The sequence below is a fragment of the Clavelina lepadiformis genome, chromosome 2, assembly GCF_947623445.1.
Source record: "Clavelina lepadiformis chromosome 2, kaClaLepa1.1, whole genome shotgun sequence".
NCBI classification, from domain to species: Eukaryota; Metazoa; Chordata; class Ascidiacea; order Aplousobranchia; family Clavelinidae; genus Clavelina; species Clavelina lepadiformis.
In genome coordinates, this window is record NC_135241.1 from 17,804,581 (window position 1) to 17,829,830 (window position 25,250).

Sequence of the window (25,250 nt, forward strand, 5' to 3'; positions counted from 1 at the left end):
AACAGATTTATTTTTTTTTATTCATTAACAACAAAATGGCAAGTTTAAGCATGATTGTGCATGATAAGCACTTAACAGGTAAATTGATAGCACGAAAAGAGGAAAGTTTCGATTTGTGCAGATTCGGATTTGCACAAATCTGTTCAAGCAAAATCCAACATTCCTATTCTCACAATTCGAATCTTTTTTCCCTTGCACATCTCTACTATCTATTTCCATTTGTGGCTTACTTTCTTCACATTACTGCTGCTTTGAACTTGCAAACAATGAAATAATGTCTTTTATTATTTCTATCTTGCCAAATTTTAAACAAAGCAGTATTATTGCAGTCAGCAAAGTTCGTGAAAACTTTTTAACACTGTAAAATTAAAGGTTCCGACCAGGTTATTAATAAGTTTGTAACACATGTTTGTAAAGATGCTTGAACTAGTTTTTAAATATCAAGCCACTGTTGTGACAGTTGTTGTTACTTTACTAAATAACATGGTTTTGAGCGTTGCTTAATATAAGAAATTAATAAAGCTTAAGATTTTAAATTAATTCACTAAGATTATTCACAACACAAGTCTCATGTTTTGGTTATCACAGATCAAAAAAGTTAAAAAGTTATCAGAGATCAAAAAAAATGTAGTAAAGACTTCCAAAAATTATTTATTCTACTTGAACAGCAATAGATCGTTGGCAGTCCTAAGTGACATAACACAAGTGATGAAGTAATTGACGAAACAACGACAGTCATATTCGTAATACAACTAGGCGCTCAATAACAAGTAACATAAAAATGGCAAATACATATTTCTAGCCAGCTAAACAAAGCAGTATTATATCTTTAATCACTCTACTATTTCATCCTTATTGTTGCAAATGCACGCTCTTTAGTGACAATTGTTATCAGACAAAACGCAGAAAGCAAAAAATAGTAAAGTGAACAAAAAAGATCATATAAAGTTCCTAAACAATTAAGCACCTCATTAACGTCACAGTGACGAGCATACCATTCTTACTACGTTTAGTAAAGCAGTAGATGGAGGATTTGACAATTGGTACATTCGGCTTTGAACACCTACTGTAGAACGTTCTAGTAACATTTGTTCCACCTTTGCCTTGCAGGCGCCGTTAGCCACGGAGTTATGCATGAATAAACTGTTGGCTCAAGCACTCAGTTCATTTGTATAAGTCAAGATCTCCAAAGATGCCTCTGCAATCCATCGCATGATTGCTTGGCGGTCTGTCACATTTCTCTGTCAAAAGCAGTTCCTCTTTCGTTAGTGCTTTATAAGCACGTTCGTATTCACGATCAAAAGCGTCTGCAAAATATTACCAATGAGGTGAGTTTGCTTTGCGACTAGTAAAATAATCTCATGAAAAACTTTGAAACTATTTAAAGCAGTGTTTAGTGTTACATGAAATAACGATAAAAAAGCAACTCAGTTAACAGTTTAAGGCTTCAAAGTTGACACCAGTTTCAACTCACCAACATCAATGGACGCTTTGCCAAGAGCTATAATAACCAAATATAAAATTTCTCGGTAAGCACTTCGTCTTAAACCCTGTTGGGCACGAAGTTCATTAAGAACAGCAACAAGCGGACCACGAACATCATCTTGCATAATGCTCTCCTTGATATTCTCAAGAAATGAATTGGAATAGGACCTGTTTGCATCACTCATGCCTTGCACAATGACTAAAATTAGAGAAATAGGTAATATTTATTAATAGGTGACAAGTTGTGAGCAAAAGATAGACAAAATCTTAGAATAGCCCAAATTCATATTGAAAGATAAAAATTTTTGAAACAATCAGAACAACGTAATAATAAAATGAAATGCAACTACAGTATTTTCTTACAACGAAAATATATTGTTTTGAACTTACTTTGATGCCAAACACAATACAGCGGTGGTTTTTCAGCGCTGTCATGAAGCTTCAGATTATCCCACATTAGATTGATAATTATGGTACTTTTCATGTTTTGTGATTGAGATGAAATGGACAGCGACTTGTTGGATCCTGACAATACTAGTTGAGACTGGAGCAGCAGATTATACAGGTTGGAATGAAGGTTTAGGCGCCTGAAGTACCAAACCTGAAAAATATTGATTGTTTAAAACACTCATGAATTATACAAATCCAAGTAAATAGAATAGATAATCCCAATCAACATTAATTTCAACACTATCTATTTACCTTAATAGTTAAAATAAAATAACGTGTTCTACTAACCAGGTTCCAGTATATAATAGGATGGTGGTCAACAAAACCAGGTTCATTTAAAACCGTAGTCCCCTCATTTTCCAACAAGCTCTCAAGTTCTTTACGAAGAACCAATGAACTCAGGTAAGGTACAGTTACCGGCTCCAGCTCAATTGGAGCCATAGGTATTGACTGACCATCAAGTGATTGAACCTCGCTTGCGTCAACGCTGAGAGATTCCTGAACAAAAAACTGATTTTATCAAAATGAATGAACCAACCATAACAAACACTGTGTCATTCATGACTGTGATATAAACTTACTGAGATGTTGTCTGTTGTTTCACCAGTCTTCTGAGGAGAGGATGGTAAATCAGATGTCCTAAGAGAGATTGTTAAAGTGAATGAACCGCTCTTCTGAATTTTTGTATTAATGTTTGCTTAGAATTGTTTGTGAATATACTTACTCCGAGTTTTGACGTAGTGGATCAATAGAATGATGAGCAGGTAACTCTTTCTGAGTGGTAGGTGATGAATTGTCCGATGTTGGATTTGCATTTGGAGTGGGAGGAGGGGTAAGGATCGCATCTGCAGAATCACTCAGCCCAACATTATCAATTTCTGATGAAGATTTGTTATTTTCTTTGGTATCTTCCTGTACAGGTTGGCTTAAGTCAGGAGTAAGTGGAAGATTGTGTGTTCCAGCATATGTCTCGACCACTGGAGAAAGAAGATTGTCTTTTGTGGTGTCTGACTTCTGAGGAGAAGATGCTTTGAACAGATGAAGGCTTGACCTTTGGTGTGATAATCGGTAATCCTACGAAGACAAATTTCAAATCAAAACTAAGCAGAATGTTAAGGAAAAAATATATGTGCTTCTTTGTAGAGAAAAATCGCTTCAAACCAGATTAAAATTTCATTTGGTACAATTTATATTTGAAACACTTTACACCAAATTACATTAGTAGCAATACATACCTTAATTTCAATATTGAGAAATGGAACAAACAAGGAATTGCAAAAAGGGCAACTGAAAAAAATAATGGTTATTAAAAATCTGAAGGTATAGAAGGTATAGACCAGGAGTGTCCAGCCTTTTCGGCCAAAGGGCCACATGCGATTTACGAATGATTGCGCGGGCCACTTGAGAGTTTACTGCTAATTTCTAATTAAAACCCTCACACCAAAATTCTAATTTCAGAAATAAATTGTGATGCAATAAAATTAACTTGAACAGTTGTGCACCCCTGCACTAGAGACTATAGTATATTATATATCTATTGCTCTATTATTATCTATTATCTCTACTATCTATTGTTAGCAATAGAGCAGTAGACAAAGAAAGCAAACAATAAATGCCAATTTCTCGGAATGTAAGTTCGCCATAAATTACATTGGCGATTCAGTTGATAATGTAAGTCATTTCGAAAAATACCGCGCGGGCCAAGGGTTGGCTGGTATAGACAAATACTAGGGATGTCAATGTTAACTGTGGGAATTGATCCCATTCCCATAAGTGAGAGAGAACTAAATGAGAGAATGACCTAACACACAAACATGTACTGAAACTGAATTTTTCATAACTTACTGAAATAATCTACACACAAATGCTCACATTCTATGAATCAAGTTTTCTTGCTTACCTAGTGCCATTAGATCTCTTTTGAGAAAATAAGGCACAAAATTTTATTCTTTTTTATACAATTACAACTACACTTTATGTTTTCAAGTATTGTATTAACAAAACATGTGATGCTTTGTTTACAGTTTCACCCTTTCCAATTGAACAGTTGTTACGGTTCACATATAAGATTGTTGTTACAAATTACAATACACAAGTCAAACATGGGCCAGCACTACATTCAGCCCTCCTTGAGCTAAATTACGACTTGCAATGTTTTTCTATTTTTGTGAAAATCGTAAATTTAACTGCATTTCTGAAGATGTTTTTTTGGCGACGGGACTTTGATGATGTGACTTTTCTATTGCAAGAGTTAGAGAAATGTGATTTTATTAGGATTTCATGAAAGAATAGCCTTAGGCATATTAAATTGACATGCAAAATTCCAGGGAACCCCATGCGGGATTTTTTGATTAATTGCATTTTTAGTAATTTCACTTTATAACAAAGGAAACAAAGAAATAAGGCCTTTTCACAAGCAAACATGGGGCCTTGAAGGAACTCTCTTTAGTCATGTCCACTATAATAAAGGTGTGAGGAAATTCAGTTTATCACGTTCATTAAGTTAAAAAATGGAGGTAGTTTTAATACTAGACCAGGCGTCACCAAACTTTTTTCACAAGGGGCCAAATAATCATGAATACTGACAATGGCAGGCCAAATTCCCACCTTGATCAATAGGCTACGATACAATAAGCTCATTTGTGATTCAGTGAGGCGGGCCGGACAAATTAATCTTGCGGGTCGCATCTAGCCCGCTGGCCGTAGTTTGGTGACCCCTGGTCTGGATAAACCTCACAAATCGATCGCTTATTATAACTTCTGTAATTTATTGTGAGGCAGCCAATATTTGCATTATTCTAAGACAGATATTTTAATATACCAATATTCCTATTTCCTATGCACAAAAATGTTCTGTATTTTTCTTTTATAATAGCAAAAATGAGTGTATATAAACACAAGGTTTAAAGTCTCCTACATTTACAGTACACAAAGTTTTTGCACTTTTATAAAAGCACGTAGATTTACTTTGCACATTGTATAAGCAAGTTGCGCTCGCTATCTGAAGCAATTAGTAACAGTTTCGATGTTAACGTTTGCATGAAGTTGAATTGGAATCAACACTTTAAAGTACTAATATATTACTCTCCCAACAATTTCTTTAAAATAATCTAAACTAGAGCAAAATCAAACATAGAGCAATAAGTTATTCATACTGTGTATTTAGATTGGACTCATCAGGTATCCATCCTGCCATGATCTCCTCATCATAGACCAGGGAATCACACTTGTGACATTTTGAACAACTGCTGATTGTCACCTCCACATCATATGTCGCCTGTGAGGCAACAATTGGTGTTTAGCTTTCTTAAATTTTCAAAGTTTGCAAGACTTTTCAAACACAATTTCCACTTGTGTGTCAAAACAATAACAGGAACGTACAAAGCATGTATAACATTGCAACTTGCATCCTAAAGTAACCTACCTTGCTGTTTAGTGACGTCATTGAGGCGGTAATATTAAGATCTGGAGCAGTTGCTCCGCCAGGGACAGACAATGATGAGGAGGCCAGAGGTGGAGCAGGAGCTCTTGCAGATGATGATGAATCTAAAAAGAGCAAGAATACTGTGTACTGTTGTGCTTTCCTCGTGCTCTTCTGATCATGATTACTTTTAAAGACCAGAATATAATGCAATTGAAGTTTGTTTATAAAATAAAAATACCAAAATGAGGCATGCTTAGTGGCCGGTCAAGCTTCTTCCGAGATTTCTTACCACCAACTCTTCTGGAAACTTTATCTGCTTGAGCTTGAAACCATTAAAGATATTAAATGGTAAGAACAAGTTAACCAAAACCGAAATAAAAGAACGTTAGACAGGTTGTGTATTACTTGATAGTAGGTAGTAAACTAAGTATTTGTAGTAGAAATAGTGAACATGTTTCAGTCTCAACCTTGATTGATGTCCATGGCACTATGAATGCTTTCACAACTTCTCAAACTTGACTGGCTGCTGTAGTGATCGGCATCAAGTAGGTGTTTCTTGGATGACAATGCGTCGGACAATCCCTTACTTAAGTCATCCTGTGAACTTCGGAAACTGAGGTCTGATAATGAGCCCTTAACCTGTACACAAATATGACATCATGCAAGGCAACAACTGTACTGAATGAATTAGAAGTGTTTTAGCTGAAGTTTATACGTCAAACAGTTTATGCTTGTGTAGCACTTTTATGAACAAATAAACTGAATTAGTAAACTACAACCTCACACAATTTAACACGTTCGGGCAAATTACTGTAAGTTCAGTATATAGCCTTATATTTCTAAAGAGGTGGTTGTGCCATTTCACAAAACATCTCAAACACTCACTTTTTCTGGGGTGTAATAGGAAAGACTAGCTTGCATAGTCTCGTTTAGATCTTTTGCAAAGTTTGTGGCCACCTTTTTAGCTTTTGTTGCCATGCCATATGTAGTTGCTTTCAGTAAACTGTTAAGCCTCGAACCAGAACCAAACCAAGATTTTGCAGATTCACTGTGATCATTGTGAAATGTGGTGGACCTATATCAAGATGTGCAGTTTTTTATGTTAAAAAATAATACAACTTATAATTACGGTTAGGAATAAAATGAAATACACCATCTTAATAAATGCTGTTTCTTAGAGATATATAAAGCATGATCCTGATGAAGTATATAAAATCAGGTCCATTTACATCAATAGCTCTATCAAAAACCCACCTCTGCAATGTAGGGGGACTGGCATTCTTTCTCTGTGTGGTTGGACTGTGTGATGGCAAACTGTTCTTTCTGTGAAGCTTTTGTTCTGAAGAAGTCTCCTGAAAAGTAAAAATAAAAAACCCATTCCCACACAATATTTTACAAGTGTGCTTAATCTGACACAAACAGTACTGGTACTGTACTTACACTTAAATTTTCATTTGATTTAGCAATCCTTTCTTGCTGATGTACAGTCAGAGTGGCATCAGAGGAACAACGAACTAAAGCATCTTTTTGCAAATAATCTTCAATCTCATCAACCAGATGTCTGCTAAGGCTATTTGATTCTGGTAAAACAAAAATAAAAAAGATAAACTCCAAGCAAACTATTACAGAAATAACAGAAAATCATTCTGCTGCGACATAGATATCACACAAATTTGCACTCATGTGAAATTGACATGTATACTCACTTGAAAAAAATTTGATAACAAATGAAACAAGCCTTATAAGATAATAGTTATGACTAAACCAGTTAAAAAAGTAACTTCATAACAAATTATGCTCGTGCATGCAATTACATGTTGGTATAATACCATGGTTACCAAGGAACATGACTTACTTTCACCATTTGTTTTATGATTAGCATCAACCGTGGCAAGAGGATGTGCAGGTTTGTCAGATAATGGAGACAGTGGATCCTCTGCTAAATTGCTTATGTCTTGTCTGGAAATTGGCTGCTTTTTTTTCTGTGAATCTTTCGACTTCAACGAAGCTGTGGGTTTCAAAATCAAATCTTCAGTCTGTTTGTTTGCTAAACATTGAAGAGATATTCTATAGTATATGACATTCGAAAGCAAATATTATTAAAGTTTGCTAGTGCTTGTAAAGCAAGCAACTAAAACAGAGTTGATTGTATTGAAATCGAAACGGAAATAGATTAGAATTTTCACCTTTAAGCAATAACCAACCTTGAGGTGTAGAATCCCTCCCTTTTTCATTGGCGTTAACCAGTGGATTGTGTTGTGGTTCGACCACTGGTTTCAAGGGTGTGCTGGTTAACATTGCCACACCATCTACAATGGCTAGTGTATTGCTTCCTGGTAAATTTATAGGGGCATGGGTTCAAGAAGTGGCAGAACAACTGACTTAAGCATAACCAGTGAGTATTAACCATGGCACCATGATGCCCCACCTGCCATTTTTCTGGAACTTTTCCGGTGAGATGGAGAGCCAGATGTCCCAAGCAACCTGCTGGGTGAGTTTCTTTTGTGCATTAATATGCTTCCACTTCCCGACCTGTACGATTTACCAATTGATATAACCTTGCGTTCTTGTTTCAAACAAATGCCAGAAAGCAAAAATTTTTTTACCTGGCTCCTAATATGTTGCTCACTGCTGGACTGCCCAAATCCTCTGCAGTAAGTCGATCAAAATTCGGTCTAGCAGTTGGAGTGTTAGGCTGACTGCCTCCAGAAAAACAGTTCTGCCCAATCAAAGGGCTTATAACTCCAGTGCCTGCAAAACATAAAATTTTACTTTTTCGGCAGATACAAAAACATTATTGAACCAAAATAAATTTTATTGTACAACATCACATAATGCGAAACACGATTTCCAACATAAGTTCTGTCACTTCTTCAAAGATAGCATACTTGAGCCCAAGGCAGTGCTGGATCGACCCCTCAAATGACTTGAACTGAGCATGAGGGAGCCATGTCTTGTGGAACGGGAACGATCTTTGTTGTCCGGATCTGAACTGGAAGGACGATGAGAGCAGAGTTCTTGATAACGTTTCTGATCGGAGTCACTCAAACTGAGCAGAAACTTTGAGTCGCCTCCAAACAAACTAGTCATTTCAGGAGTTGCAGGCGACCCAGATGAATTTGAAATGCAACTACTTCCAAGTAAATTCTCACTCGCACTTGAAAACATTTTTGGAGTTCTGGTATCTGCTGACACAACTTTTTCTTCGTGGCTTTGACTCTGGCATCAAGATGAAAAAAGTTTTACAAATAAATAAAGAGTTACAAATCAGGCTAATGGCTGAACATATCTTCATGTGAAGAATGCAAAAATAACAATTTATCCATATAAATTCTACTCGAATAAGAAATTGACAACGTCTTTTAGGGTGAAAAATATATTCCTGGGAAAACACAGTTGTAATAGATTCAAGAATTTTGCTGATTTTCTATCAGTTGAAGAAAGTGTACCTTTGGTGTGTCTTTTGAACTCTGTGCGTGATCTTCTCGTCCATGAAAAACATCGTCATTTGCAGCAGGTGATAACATGGGAGAAGTTAGACCTGATTTGAAATGAATTTCAAGTACACAATTTTTAAATATCCCTAAGTGTTTAAAATTAAAAATAAATAGTAGTTAAATTTCTCTAATGTTGCATGGAAAGTAACACAGGATCATGCTCTATGAGAGTTATCTAAACAGTTTAACACAGTTTTGAATATTAACACAACCAGAAATATCTACAATAATATTTTAAGAAAATGTCTTAAGCAGTTTTGATTTAACAAGTACAGTAACAGTAAACAGATTAAAATTAGTGTTCGAAACCATTTATGTGATTAATATAAAAAAACTGTGAATTCATCAGGTGAATTTTGCTTGGCTTTCTACCTGAATCAAACATTACATTGAAAAAAGGCATGCCATGGTGGTTGGTAAATCAAGTGAATTCACAGCTTTTAAATAGGAAATTGCATGCAAATTCTACCTGTTATGTCAACAGTTTTACTCTCACAAGTGTTTTGTGCTGGCTTTTCGGCAGACTTGATGGTATGATTATCAGTGACTTCAATTACAGGAGGCAGTGTGGTTTGTTTTAGATTTACGCTACTAACATCACATTTGACGTTTGTGGTCGAATCACCTAGACCAACAAGCTCTTCAGTCAGATTAACTTCATCATTTAAAACGTGTTCACTGCTCTTAATTACAGAGAAGCCATGCAATTTGCCTGCAGCTATGGATTTCAGTTTGTGATTGCTGAGAATAGCAGGTGCAAGCAGCAAAGAGGAACCGGTACCATTGACAGTATGGACATCCGAATCGCCATTCACAAGCACAGCTTGAAACACACCATTGTTAGTGACACCGCAAGCAGGGAGAGATAAGCAAGTATAAGACGGTTGACTACATTCTACACCATTATCATCTCCATCATGATTAATAAAGGGGCATTCAGGAGGTGATAGGTCCTCACCGTCGCTAAAAGACCCACCATCACTACTTGTCGACTTAACGATGGACCGTGCATGACCCAGCTTTCTGTGCAAGCCCGGTGATACGGGCGATGAACGAGGTCGATGAGGTGAAATATCATCTGACATATCACATTTTTCGTGTTAGTACTCAATTAGTTGGCTTAACCATAGGGTTGCAAATATAATTTAATATAATTATTGTTTAACTGAATGGCAATGAATTATTTTTGAGCCAAAAGCATCCATAAATAATCAGTAACTTCATCAGCTATTGAACCCAGCAGCATTGTCATTATTTCTAGAGTTTGCAAAATGTTAATGCATGTTATACCCACTTGAAGCAACTGCATAAATTGGCCAGATACCACCAGAATTATCTTTATAATTTATACTCTTGATATAATCAATAATTATACTACGGAAAGTTGTGTATAATTAAACACCACCACAAACTGATAAACAGAAGTGCAGCTAAAACCTTGTACCATTGCACTGTTATTGCCAGCATTGGGTTACAGTAGTGCCTTGACAAGCGAACTAGAGCAGGCATGCCACAACACTAGAGCTCCATGCTAATAAATGAATACCTTTATTGATTTGTGAATCTGGCATAAGCAGAAAATGATCACCCGTTTCACCATTGACTAATGTTTCATCACTTTTCAATCCTGGATCTGTGACCGCAGCAACATCAATACCATTGCTGGCAAGTATATTTAATGTACGCGGTGGCTGAATGCTTCGACTGGAGGTAATATGTTCAAATTGCTTTCCACTGACGGTACCATTATCATCTGACGATTTAATTAAGGCATCAGTTTCTGTAAGCAGTAAGTCATTTTCCAGGTCTAAAAAGGTAGGTACACAATACTTGCCTGAATGAAGTTAAATAACTGCTTTAACTTGAAAATGCAAAAGCCATGCAAGCACAACATCAAAATATCAATAAACAGTAAGATTTAAACCTCAAAAGATAGTTTAAAGTGAGGGGCAAGTCCAAAAACAAGTTGATCTTACATGAAAGAACACTATTAACTGAACATTGTGGTAAAATATTTTTAAAAAATAATTTGTAGTAAGGTAGTTATCAGCAAAAGAAAATGGCAAAAAGTCTCAGTTTTTGTCCTTCATTGTGACATGGATCAAGGTTCTTGTTATGTCATAGATTAGTCAAGTTGCTTGACAACATGCTCATGCTGTTGCATTCCTTGCACGGTAGTCAACTGATATCAGAAGTGTAGGCCAGAAAAGTTTAGCCTACGTTCAATTAGGCGTCATGTGAAGAAATTACTAATATAAAGCATTGTAAATGAATAAATTCTGATTGTTTTAAAAACAAAAACCTCGTAGTTCAATCTTTCGTGAAGTTACAGTATCCATTGGATCTCATAGGCTACCCATGGAAATGCTACCGTACAGGTTGCCGTGGTTGGGCATTAGGCTGTCACCTATCAAGCTATTGCCAGTTAAAGCAATCTAAACAGCTGTAATAGATACACACGTGATAACGGTGATATACAGTAGGACAAAGTAGGTATTGGTAAATTTATGAATTTGGGAATGTTGTCTATGATTACCTATGAGATCACACGGGTCTTGATCTACGTCACAATTGAGGCCAATTTTGCGATTTACTTTTGCTTATAATTACCTAACCAAGAAGTATTTTTCAAAAATATTTTACCAGAATATTCAGTGAGTAGTGTTCTTTCATATAAAATGAACTTGTTTTTAGACTTGCCCCTCACTTTAACATTGATTTTTCAAGGAAGAAATCTTAACATTGGAATTTGCGACAACGTCAGTTGAAGTTCTAAAGGGGAGTATTATATATATCTGAAATAACTTTAGAACACTTACCACTTGCATTCTTTGCAGTGGTTTTCTTGTTAGGATGTGATTTTATGTTTGTGTGGGCGGAACCACGTCGAACTTGATCCTTGGGCATGGAGCTATAACCATGGTCACTCTGACCTCCTGTAAATCAGAAAAAGCAGCTATTATTTAAACTATGAATAAGAATTTTAAGGTCAAAATTTAGGTGTAAGTTTTTACATACTTAATATCTTCATATATGCATTATAGTAGTAGCAGACAATTAACAAGACTTATTAGAAAATCTATAACCCATTCTCAGGAAAATGCCAGCCTTTTCTAAGAATCATAAGAAATAATATATAGCCTATGCCCTATACAAAGAAATATACAGAATAGGAAAAACAACAGAAGCTCAAATTGACATAATATAAATAAAACACCTGTACTTTTGCGATCATCATCAGCATTCGACAGCAATGGTCTTTGTTTTTTTGCACTTGTTTTGTCCTCAACTTTGGGACTGCTTGGCAAACTTTGCGTCTTTTCAGACTGCTTTTCAGCAACCTGAGGCTGGCTCTCCACACTTGTATTGCTAGCAGTTTCAAAATCAGAACTGACATCAGAACCTGTAAGGACTGTTGACTGACGCCGAATGCCATAGCGAAATTTGTTCACCGCCAAAAATACATTGCGCAACTTTAGCCACAACATGTATCTAAGACAGAAAAATTTAGTGTAACAAGTGTTGAGTATAACATTTGTACAAAATAGATCATCTTTGGAAAAGTTTACCCATCTCGGTTTGAAGCTGGCCAAGTTCCTTCCAGCACGGCTTTGTTGTATAACCCATATGTGATTGCACTAAGCTGTGTGCCAGTTTTACGAACAAATTGAAACAGGCGAACGGCCAAGGCGGGTTTGTTATAAACAGCACAGAGGTGAAAGAGCATTCGGTAGTAGGTCTCGTCTGGCAAAGGAGTACAGTTCTTATCTTTTAAACTACGCAGGGCATCATGAGCTGTTCTCAATGCAGCATCCTTGTGCCTGCATTCCACTACAAATGCAGGTAGGCAGGCAAACCAGGCGCCGTATGTGTGGCTGAGCAGTAAGCGTGCCCACAATCGTGAATCACCACTATGAAGCTTAGATATCTGAAATTAAATATGAGAACGTTATGCACAATTGCATGTTTGTCTAAGAACTTGAATAAGCTATGTTTAAGTTTAATTGCGTAATTCTTCAAAATTCTGCAATTGTGAGCTTTAGCAACTATTGTTTGGAAGCATTAAACATTAGGTTAACAACTGAAACTGGCTACTGACAACAGTCTTGTGATTAGCATTTCCTTATGCCAATAGGAATTAGTTTAGTATCCACTTTGTCATAACAGACAATAATAATCAAAGCAGCTCAATCTCTGCAGGCAATTTTATTCTATACCAAAAATAAATTCAACATCAAGAAATGGAATGAAATCAAACATCAAATGGAATATAAGCAAAATGCAGTCATTCAAGCAGTACCTTATTCAAAGTTCTAACTTCCTGCTTTGTTCTTCTGCCAAAAGTAAAAGTGTCAGACTTCCGTCTTTTCCTGACAAGACTCCCGTTTCGTTGGTCTTGGTCTGATTCCGGTTCGTCAAGCACAAATAGCTCATCCTGAAGTTCGGGAAAAGTAGTATATTGGTATCCAACACCTGGAGGCAGTCCAGTTTCGTCCGGGGGCATGATCATCACTGTATGCTCACTGTTCAACATTGTATCGTTAGCTTTTCAACGGTATAAACTATTCTTTATAAATACAAAAACTAGACAGTAGCATACATTTACTCCTTAACCAAGTCACAAATCGTTTTGATGTTATTTCTGAAAATTTATTATCTAGACCAGTGGTTTCCAAAGTATGGGTTGCGACGCATACAAGAGTCGCGAAGGGTTAAAAAATGGGTCGCGCAGAGGCAAAACAAACCTGGTGTGTTTTATAGTGAGTACCACATTACCACTGCTTGTCTTTGTCTGTCTGTAGCGTAGGTTGAGAAAAGATTAGATTACTGACAATGAAAACGAACTTAGCAACTTTTTGCCAAAAATCATCCATACAATCATTATTTTTTTAGTGTTAAACTATACTGTTTGAGGCTTGGGTCGAGAGATGTTCCCTAGACTCAGATTTGGGTCACGCTCAAAAAAGTTTGGAAGCCACTGAACTAGAGAAAGATGGAAATATCAACTTGAGCTATCATATTATAATTTTGCTTTTCTACTTTCCTCTTCTACTTCCATAAAACAAGCATTGATAAAGAAGATAGCTTGAACCAAAGCAAACTAGTTTGTATGATATGAAGCGAAAATAGAAAATAAGCCAAATTCTATTTGCTCTAACACACATTACATGAAATTTGTAGTTCATGTCATACGGTTCCAGGTTTATGACACCAACATACCTTTTGAGTGAGTCGTCTGCTTCGATGAGTTTAACTGATTCTACTGCATGCTCAGGTCCAATACGATCAATGCATTCGTCAAAGAAGACGAGGCTTGACAAACGACCAGCAGCCACTTCTCCTCCGCCAATGGATGTGAGAGAACGTTCCTCGATGAAGGAAGAAAATAACTGAGTTCCTATGTGAGCACTAAAAAAGCGCTGACTAGCACGATCGCGACTTCGAAGAAATTCTGTAAAGTAACGTGGTGTCAAGTGTTTTACTCATTGATGGAATAATTATATGACTGTGATAAACAAACAATATAATGATATGGATATGGTTAACATATAATTTATTCTGAATCAGAAATGAATGAATATAACATAAAAGGCACATACAAATTAAGAGAAGTGCATAAACCTTGAATGTTGAAAAGAGAGCCAGGGTCAGTAGTGCCTGCCCCTGGAGCTTCAGTAATCGGAAGCAAATATTGCCGATAGCCTTTCATTAGAGATGCCATCAACTTAAGCACCGCTTCCTGGTGAAAACATGAAAGTAACGAGTAAGAGCATGCTACAATGGCATAAAAATCGTAACGTGGAAGCAATAGAGAAAACAATAGTTTTGGTTAAAACTACAAATTGAAATCCACAAAAAGGCTTTATCAAATGCAAAGAAACTCCTAAGACACTACTCCATAAGAAAGAAAAGAGTAAAGGCTAAGAGCTAAGAAGGAACCAGAGCTGTGTGAAAAACAGGCCTTGCCGACTTGATTTGTAAACATTACGTCACTTTACGCACTGTGAGTTACTTGCTTACAACATTATGACAGCCAACAATAACAATAACAATGAAGGCACAACAGCACAATCGTTTTTCTAAAATCATTATGTAATTTAATACTCAGCTGCCATTGCTAAAACTCACGCATAAAAATTAGAATACATAATTGAAGAACCTATCAAGTAAGTGTATTGGCCAGGCATTAACTAAACTAGCCAATTGCATGTAACCCAAATGCACAGTAGCTGGCTAACAGAACATAATAAATAAAAGTGTTTATAGTATAATATGACCAATAATGGCTCACAGCAAGCTCTGAGCAAACACTAACTATTGCCATATAGCTTCATTTACTCAATACTGGTCAAGTTGTGTACAATCTGAAGGACAGTTTGTTCAATTTCAGGAAGATATAAGGCTGATAAACTTTTTATGCATATGTCCCCAAATGACTGCAGTATATTTAATTAAAAAGACAAAACATACACACAAAATATAAACAATGTATATGATACAGATAACTACAACTAGAAGCAACTACAACTACATATATCATATTACAGGACAACTACGTATATCACATACTTGGATGGCAAGTTCAAGTTGACGATGTCGTTCTGTGCGAGTCAATTCTGGATCAAGGATGGATGAGGATGCGAATCCCACGGATTCTTCACGTGGACACTCCTTTACTTCTTTGAAATAACGCTGAAGAGTCGAACGAAGTAGCTTGGCAGGTTTCCGTGGCAACAACTTCCAGGATATGTGCTTCTTCTCTTCTAAACTAGAATACATATTTGGAGCAGTTTTTCAAACACATATTATGAAAGTTACTAGAGGCTGGCTTCGAAAATATTTTTACTGAAGCTGGACAAATATTTACTTATAGAAGAAAACATGCTAAATGCTTCAATATTGGCAATTATAAACTTCATAGCCTACTTAACCTGTGTAACTGCTGAACACACATGCTAAAATAATTGGTGATGTGTACATCTTCTTTTATCAAAAGTATGGTCTCTGCGCACTATGCAAATGTTAAAACCAGTCACAGGCAAACTTTAAATATATATTTTTGCAGATTAACCAGAAAAACCACAAAACTACAACTTACAGAGTGATACTGTTGGTGTCAAGGTTAACACATGCCACATCAGAAGGGGGTTCATACAAGTCGAAGTATCTTGAGTCAACTCCAACTATAAAAGGAGTAGGGGCTTCCAAAACGTAAGCCATCTCCAGTGGGCACAATGGAACATATGTGCATTGCCATTTGAATGGAAATAATAGCTATAAAAATGTGACTGTGCTGAAAACGCTTTATTCAAATGCCACTTGCTCAAAACATGCTGCATGTTTCAACTTATATAAGATAATGATATCATTTTTACAGTTAACAATTGGCATGAATGAAGTTGTGATTAAAAATGAAAATACCTTTAATTTCTTAAGGTTTAAATTTAGTCAAGTCATCGATTTCTGAATAATTTAAACTTACAGTGATTAAAGCTTCAGCTACACATGTTATTTCTGCAGGTCTCAAAGAATGAATAACAATTTTGTGTTCCGTTAGAGCAAGAACTATGAGTGCAATAGTGTTTTCTGGTCCTAAGTCATCCAGTAAAGCTAAGAATGAAGCACCACTAAAAACAAATTATATCACCAGATATTAGGCACCAGCAATAATGGCAAAAACACAAAATATAAAAAAACTTCAGCTTCGGTTGTCAAAATGCATTCTTTTATTATACAGTAAACTAAGAGATACACCATGTGCCAAATAAAAACGTAATAAAAATTTCTTTACAGCACAGTGAAACAGAGCTCAGACAGCAGTTTGCAAAATGAGTCATGACTACAACAAAGTAGTTTGACATACAAAGAAAATGTTGTTCGGTCAAATAAGTATCTACAAGTAGCTTTGTGTAAACAGTTAAGATTTAGTCAACAGATTCAGTTCTTGGGCTCAATTATTACAATTTTTTAATCCATATTATGGTGGAAATCAATACTAGCATTACATGCACATTTATAAAATTATAATACTTTAAACATGTTTTTAATAATTTAGAGACCTTTCAATTAACAATACTGCAATTAAAACTGAAAGCTGCCATCTTTAAACAATTCTTTAAACAAAATAAACTGTGTGAATATGATAAACAAACAGCTTAACTTACCTTAAAGGAATGGGAGTAATTTGAGGTCTGGTTAAAATGGTCAAATGCATAGGAGACATCTGTAAACAATGCAGACAATTTTATCACATTGTCCTGTAAGACTCATTGTTTTCTTTGAATGCAGAAATAACAAGAAAACTTTTTCCACAACAAAGTGATGTAGCTGAACAGAATTAACTCAAAAGTTAGTTGCTCACTTGATACTGAACTCGAGGTCTTGCTGATGTGGGAAATGGGATATTATGAATGAAATGAGCAATATGCCTAAAAATTTATCTTATGGTAACTGACATTAGGCAACAAGCTGCTAGATTCATGAGATCAAGTACGACAAATAATTCAAGAAAACTACACGTAGTTTTAAAAATTTTAACATACAAACACACAAACAAATTAAGTAATTTCAAAAATTTTCTATTGATGGTACTTAAAACTATTATACAATTCAGTAAATTAATAAGACTGCAATATAAAATGATAAAACTATCTAACCCAACCATAAAATCACAACATTATAATGTATAGATGTGTAATAACAGTTTAATATTTAGTAGGTTAATGTGTTCATTCAATGAAAAATGACTTCACTTACCGTTCGACAGGTACAGGATGTGCGATTGGTGATACTGTCATTCTGTAAAGATACATTAAAAAATCTCGAAAAACATTAAACATTGGCCAGCGTGATAACAAGCAAATTGCTTTGTTGGTGTGGATAGTCTTGGTGGCACGAGATCGCTGACCATCACCACGTAGTACACCAAGCTTGAACTTTTCTTGTTCCGATAATTTATCTTCAGGATAACTTTCATAAAATGAAACAACGGCACCAAAAACCTGAAGAAAATATTTTAGTATTAACTGTCAAACCGTTTTCTGTTGCAATCCAAGTGCAACAAACCAAGATCAAATAAAAAAAAAACCTTGCAAGTTGAAATCTTACAACTGTTTACCTTTTCTGAAGTTTCAGTTGTGAGCACAAATGAAGAAAAAGTAGGCAAGGGATGTTTGGTTTTACTGGACCAGCACTCAACAGTAGCACCCATGGGGAGACAGAAGAGTGGCACTGTGGCGGGCAGTGAAAATGATCCACTGTCATCAGATGGATATCGTCCCATAAAACCTGTAAAAAATAAATGAAATAAAGAAATAGCATAACAAGACTATGTCATTGTCAGGCATTACAATAAAATGGAAGAGGGATATATATATAATCATTCATAGACACCTCATGATGCATTATTAATAAGACTAGATGGCTAAAACAAACCACACTTAAGGGCTTTCTAAAAATAAAAACCAGGCTATGGTAAATACTTGTCTAAGTTGTCTTTCAAACTTATCTTTAAATTATTATAAACGGCATAATTTCACACACACCTATATCAGTTTATTAACATGACTTAAAATCTTTGTTGCTGTATGGCAACTTACAATAATTTAAAACCCACTAAGCCCCCATTATTAATATAGGAAAACTAATTAGGTGTATTCACACACATGGGGTGAGCAAGGGTAACCTTTGATGTGAAGAAAACAGTCAAAAACATCATATACTGTCTACACAGAACTTAATGAAATCAGAATTTTGTATTGATGATGATTATTACTTAAGAAAAGTTACGATCACTAACTTCCATTGAGTTACAGTTAATGGCCAATGAGTGAAGCGAAGACAAAATATTTGATGTAGATCTCGTAGCAATAAGTGTATCACCAGAAAATATTTTTATTTTACTGCTGCCAAAACTAACGTTAATTTTAACGAATCAGTTAATCTAACCAGTTAATTATAACCATAGCATGTTACAAAATTATAGGTGTTTTCAATGCTAAGAACACCATTGATATACAACAATCAACACCAAGTAAGTAATGCTGTATTTTTATGCTTTTACATACCTGCTTTGAATGATATGGAGTCCACTTGCCTCATTGACTTCTTGTAACACAGATGTACACTTGAACCAATCTGGAAATAAAAATAAATATTCTATGACCCACAAAAAAATACATCATTGTAGTTACAACAAACATAAGTTAAATAACAAGTAAATCAAAGTTTGGTTAAAATTCAAATAAACAATTGTGTTATGAGGAAAAGATAGAGATACGTTTTTGGCTACTTGATATTCTCAATAAAAAGAGTTTAATTAAACATATAAAATGAACAAATACAAACTACATACCAATCCTTTATTCAAATTTTTTTCTATTTGACAAAATGCATAGGGCGTTCTTTCTCCCTTGTTGGTCAAGATTATGCAAATATCAGTGACAACCAAAGAATTCTGAGGTGCTGAGTCTTTTGCTCTTCTGTATGTCAAATAGATAGGGTGGCTTCCCATACCTGCATTTTTCAAATATACATACCACATTAAAGTTGTAAGCATAAGTATGTAAACAAAAGTGCAGGCACCTTATGGCTATATTTTAAATATCAGGTATTTAGCACACAATGTTCTTAAGGTAAGGTTTTGCTGCTAGCTGGATGACAGTATTTCATAATACGCAACACAACACCAAGCACAGCTGGATTCAACCCGTTAAAAAACCTACACAGCCATTTTCAATTCATATCAATTCTAAAAGTAATAAAATTCATTCAGCTAGAAAAAACAACAGCCTAGTTAAAACGGGTGTGGTGGAACCAATAAACCAGAAACATCTCAAGGAATAAATAAGGACTTCCATAAATTGTTCAGAAAGTTCAGCAGGTTATACACATACTGGCCAGATCAAACTTTTTAAATAAACAAATTTTTTATCTGCCTGATTATAATTCATTGGAGAAAAGATAAATCAACAAAGATACTGACATTTCTCAACATATATACTGTATATATATATAATTTATGATGACATGATATGAAGATATGCACTCCAGAAATTTTAGACATGTTTTACCAACCTAGCAACAGATGACATATTCAACGAAAAATTTGTTACCTTAACTGAATATCAAATGACACCAGGACCACATTATAAATATCTGTTATCGAAATGTGATTGTTTAAACTAGTAGTATACTGTATATAGACTATATAAAAGACATGAATTTCAGACTATAAAGATTAAGCATGTATATTTACTTTGCTTTATTTTACTTAACATTACTTTGCTTCATAGGTTTTTGTATATTTCTATATCATTGTATATTTTGTAGAGTCTAACCATTTCCTTTGAAAGATGAGGTGTGAGTAAATTCACACTTTTATTGCCTGAATACCAGACTCAGCTTTTATGAAAATTCTTATAAGACATAAGGATCTAGCAATGTAAAAATGCAATATACTTTAACAGCTCCTAGAACAGCTTATTTCACAAGTTTGAGTGCAGCCAAGTGACAAGAGAAAATAAATTAAATATATACAGGGGCCAGTGGCCTCTCCTTAATCAAAACCATTCTGTCTCCATACCAATGTGTCTAATACAAGTAAAGGTTTCGAAATAATGAAGCAGAATATAACGCATTTAAATAAGTAGGAAAAACTCGATTTCTTCATAGTATGTGCCAGGTGGTGAAAACTTCGAAACTCATAATAAGAACACACAGGAAGTATACACAATGCCACTGTCATGGCACATTAAGCATAAAAATTGTTTGAAAACTACTTGTGAATGTTGGAAACATGTTGTGCATTACATCAAAAGTAATGAAGCACATACAGTGTTTTCTTAGTCCGGCATGATACCTTCAGGCCAAACTAAAATCAAGATTTATAAGATTACAAATTCAAGTTGCAAAACTACAATTATGTTATTGTATGTTCAAAGACTAAACGTATACTAAAATATACATATTTAACAGAAATGATCCATGTAAATTAAAAACAATTTAAATTCATTAACAACAGTCAGCATTAGCACTACTGTAGTATCATACAAAAATTTAAAAAAATCTTTAACAAAGTGAAATGGAAAACAGAAACATGAAAGCCTTAACCAACAAACTTGAATGCAAACAAACTGAAATGCAGAAAGTATTCACACAGTATCAATGAAACATGATTATCAGATCATGGTAATCTAAAACTGTTTGATAACCGAAAGCGAATTTACCATTTCAAAGTGATGTATAACGTTTCAACATTTATGAAAAGACACATCAGATACAACATGATTTTCCATGTTTGCATTAACCAGATCCGATACTAGGTGGTCTACTTAATAAAATTAAGACAAATGACTGACCACTTTTATTATTGACATTGGCTGATCGACCAGCAGGTGTTGTCTCAAGTATAGATATGCCTGATCTCACCGTTTCAAGGCCCTCGTAATACACTCTGCATGAACAAATAATCATTACATTTTTGTGCTTTAAAATGTCCAAACAGGTAATTATGATTTGCAGTAAGTAATTCTGCCTGCCACAAATAAAACTAAGCAATTAAGGTAAACTGCATTGTTGGGCTTGACCATAGTCAGTGTCAACATAGAAGAGCAAAATAATGATGCAATAGCAGCAACTTATTCATTACGCATCACATATATCTTAAATTGGGTGGTAGGGATGTGCCACACTGAAAAAGATTCAGGTTTGTAAAAGTATCAAAAATAGATTTTGATAAGCATACAAACCCAAACTGAATCTGCTAACTTGTGTATAATGCAAAATCAAGCATATATTATATCTAGGTCTACTTGATAAACATGACAATCATGCTTAAACTTGTCACAATGTTGGTAAGTGATCGAAATCGTCCGGTTTTCTGCATATTAAAAGTTATGGAAAACTTTTAAAAACTTAAACATTTTGCTCTTATTTTCTTCATGCAAAATAAAGGATTTGGTCCAAAACTGTCTGCAAGGCTTGGACTCATGGTAATAACAAAAATGGTCAACATTTGTGTGTAATAATCAGATTCGATATCGATAGATATATCGGCACATCCCTTACTTTACACTGCAATTGGAAACCGTGCGTACCACATGCATTTTTCCTTCATAAATAGTTACTAGTATCAGTGATTTCTGAACAGATTTTGGAAATAAAGCATAGCAGGAAACATGGGAATAGCGAGAAGAATGCAAAGAAATTACCCAAGATCAATCAATGGCGGCTTATCTTTTCCTCTTCGGTAACATAACAAAATATTAGGAGCAGTTAAACTTCCATGATTCAAATCAGCAAAAAATCCAGAAGGAGTTTGTTCAATGCATGTAAATCCTTGCGGGCAATTTTCTTCAAGAGTTCTAAGTAAAAGCATAAGATGTCAAGTGTGCTTTACAAACTATGGTAGGAATTCTATCTAAAGTAACTTACCCAGAGAGTCTGTTATGCAAAAAGTAAAATCTTAAATAAGCATATAGAAAAGTGCTTTACAGTAGGCAATCACTATATATAACCTTCATTAATGCAACAAAGTTTGTCGCTAAATAAGCTAAACATTGTAAAAATTCAACCTAAGAGCAACTCAGTCGCAACTCAACAATATCAAATGAGATTATGTACAGGGCAAGAGTGGCAAAACGCAAAACAGTGGAGTGAGTCAGATAAATATGCTAAGATTAAACTAAACTCAGTGGTTCAATAATATTTGCTCTGTATGTTTATGAAATCTGGCATTTTTAAACTAATTTTTTTTGTACTTCGTAACATGAAAATGCAAGCATAACAATATAAAAGCAAACTGGTAATCTGCATTACATTCACCCTCGCTTACTTGTTAATGACACAAATATCTGTTATTGGATCCTTCTTCTGGTCACTTAGTTTGTGATTGGCATTTGGAAATGCAAGGTCCTCTTCTAGTGGCTGCGACGATTCTGTTAATCCAGCAACCACAAAGTATTCGGCAACTTTAGGATAGTCCTCAGAGGACATAGTTGTTTTAAGAAAAGCACATCAAGCTCAAATCACTACATGAGTTCTAGGACGGGTGTCATTGAAATTCAAAATAACTAAACCCACAAGTTCTGCCGAGATTGGAAAATTATAAAATGGTAAAAGGGCTAGGACATATTTACATACTTCAAACGACAAAGAGCACGAACTGGTTATGGTGCAATTGGAGCAGATAAAACTCAGCTATCGTAGACTAGCCTATCAATGCTATGTATTACATCCACAAGTACACATCACATTTAAATAGAATATAAATTATATATATAACATATAATATAACACAAAAATTGCTGGAAAATAAAAAATAACAGATTATATTATTAGCATGTAAGTACCCTTATATTATATATACTTCAAAAAACACAAAACAATAACAAGGCTTAACTTTTTACAAATAGAAAATCATGCCAAAAATAATGCTTCACGATCATGGAAGTACACACCAAAATGATTTCTTTTTTATTATAAATCATTTCAACTAACAAATTGCTAATATTTTACCATGTTTGTGCAAGGTTCACAACCTTTTATTCCCAGCGATAAGTGTAGTACTGCAAGTAAACTTTTTTGTAATAAGCCTAGAGGTCAAGCAGTTTGTCGTTAAAAATAGACAATGAGTTTTCAAAAGAGAAATAATGAGTAAAAAAGTTGACATTAGTTTTTAGAATTAAATTGAAGTTAGACACAACAGTCTAGATTGATGGGCTAGGGTAAAGTACTGGATTCTTACAGGTCTCCTAACACTGAAATAGGGTAGTAGTAGCCTATAAGCCTAGGCCAGTGGTCCACATCGATTTTTTGGCAGTCTGCAATGAAAAGTTGATATTTAGACTAAAATATAGCTGTCTAGTATACAAGTGCACAACCATGAAGATGACATCAAAATTTAAGTAGCTGGGGTCTAGTACATACAAAGGCATCCTGTCGTTGTGCACTTGTATACTAAACCCAAATAAAAAATGCTACCATTTCACCAGAAAAAAATCATACGTTTGAAGCCACCTATTTTTCATTGTGTCTTGTTTTAAATAAAATTAAAAAGGTTAAAACCTAGTGTTACAACCTAAATAAAATTTTATAACATAGTAACCTAAACCTAATCTTAATCTTCCTTATAATTTAAATGTAACTTTAATTAAACCCTAAATAGATTAAATCAACTTTTTGCATACCAATCTTCTAACCTAACTGCTTATCTGTAGCAACGAGCTGCGTGACCTACTAACTTAAAATAAATATATGTAAAATAAGTTTTAAATACAATGCTTTGAATCAGGCTGAAGTACCTATGTTGTTGTAAGTTGCAATGAGCCAATGACGAACCTCAACTCCTTATGCTCGTAGCTCTAGTGATACCCATAACTTAAATTACTTCATACGAAAACTTTTGTTTGTAAAAATCACTTGGGATGTCCCTTATTCAATGTTGGAGAGATAAACGAGGTGTCGCATAATGACACAATAATTCTCGTTAGGTCAAACTTATTCTTTAGATTTAACACATCTTGCATTCAGTGCGCGATACTGGCATGTGGCCATGTAATCGTTTTGTTAGTAGTACATGTACATTCAACTATTTTTGTGAGCTCACTCAACCTATAACTATACGGTATCAGTTAAAAACGCTTTTACGCTGCCGATCGACAAAGCATTTCTTCCACATTTCTGCATTGACCAGTCCAAGGTTCAAAAGCACTGGCTTAGGCTATGCCTGCTGTATGCAGGTCTATCTACTTTTGCACTGCCACATAAAAGCCTGGATGGCAAGAAATTCTGAAGTCATTTGGCTGTGCACTTCTGCACTAGGCCCAATTCTTTAATAGTCGATCCTCATATGAGACAACGAGAGTGCAGCAGGTAGGAACGGAACACAAGAAGCCTTGGCCTAACAAAAATTGCGTTTTCCGCACCTGCAGGCAATATACACAGCCAAAAGTTATCTGTGACCCTGGTCCGGAAAAAAGAACCGCATAATTGCCTGGAAAAAATCTACATCAGTCACTCTTACTTACTCACTCACTTCACTTTGCAAACATTCCACTCTTGTCATAGGTTGTGCACGTATGTTTCTGTCTTTCAGATGTTCTGCGCTAAGTTCCGGTGGGGTTCAGAAATGCCAAACTGTCCATTGGTCAGTAACGCATTGCATTAATGATTCTTTTGAGATATAAGTTAGTTTTGCACTGTTACTCGATGAGTAAAGTGAGGTGTTCGTAATCTATTTTAATAGCTACATAAATTAAACTAAAATGCAGAGTCGTAACCAAGTCATCAAACTCGAGTTGCAAGTCAAGTCATTTTCCTTTTAAAACTTAAGTCAATGCCGTCACATCGTGACGTCACCAAACGCGCTGAAAAGCCTTCCCTCTCTTTGTGGC

At 35.1% G+C, this 25,250-nt stretch overlaps 1 protein-coding gene across 9 annotated transcripts; it reads right to left on the minus strand.

The window, feature by feature from the left end:
• Positions 1–628: 628 nt before the first annotated feature.
• On the minus strand, positions 629–25,113 carry LOC143447516 (C-myc promoter-binding protein-like). 9 transcript variants are annotated; one of them, XM_076947672.1, is made up of 41 exons: positions 24,893–25,113; positions 22,691–23,678; positions 22,068–22,220; positions 21,216–21,310; positions 19,211–19,371; positions 18,924–18,993; positions 17,975–18,144; positions 17,614–17,858; positions 17,219–17,285; positions 17,022–17,080; positions 16,340–16,484; positions 15,956–16,131; positions 15,427–15,625; positions 14,479–14,596; positions 14,077–14,308; positions 13,157–13,379; positions 12,426–12,784; positions 12,074–12,348; positions 11,676–11,792; positions 10,403–10,663; positions 9,326–9,934; positions 8,809–8,900; positions 8,248–8,578; positions 7,966–8,110; positions 7,788–7,891; positions 7,564–7,692; positions 7,215–7,406; positions 6,800–6,939; positions 6,614–6,711; positions 6,245–6,434; positions 5,827–5,998; positions 5,598–5,681; positions 5,360–5,481; positions 5,091–5,212; positions 3,171–3,222; positions 2,660–3,009; positions 2,517–2,574; positions 2,224–2,433; positions 1,876–2,086; positions 1,475–1,684; positions 629–1,307 (listed from the first exon to the last, which is right to left on the minus strand). In XM_076947672.1, exons 2-41 carry the CDS (start codon positions 22,849–22,851, stop codon positions 1,165–1,167), a joined length of 7,050 nt encoding a protein of 2,349 aa, XP_076803787.1. In that variant the 5' UTR covers positions 22,852–23,678; positions 24,893–25,113; the 3' UTR covers positions 629–1,164. The 9 variants fall into 9 exon arrangements, with proteins under 9 accessions (XP_076803787.1, XP_076803786.1, XP_076803790.1 ...); XM_076947671.1 differs by having other exon boundaries at positions 22,691–24,782; XM_076947675.1 differs by having other exon boundaries at positions 10,403–10,609; positions 22,691–25,113.
• Positions 25,114–25,250: the final 137 nt, after the last annotated feature.

Coding starts and splice junctions, on each gene's coding strand:
- LOC143447516 (XM_076947672.1), bottom strand. CDS start 22,851: ATGTCCTCTGAGGACTATCCTAAAGTTGCCGAATACTTTGTGGTTGCT. Junction 6,940..7,214: donor TCATAAAACAAATGGTGAAA/GTAAGTCATGTT, acceptor TTGTTTTACCAG/AATCAAATAGCCTTAGCAGA. Junction 5,999..6,244: donor CCTATTACACCCCAGAAAAA/GTGAGTGTTTGA, acceptor ATTTGTGTACAG/GTTAAGGGCTCATTATCAGA.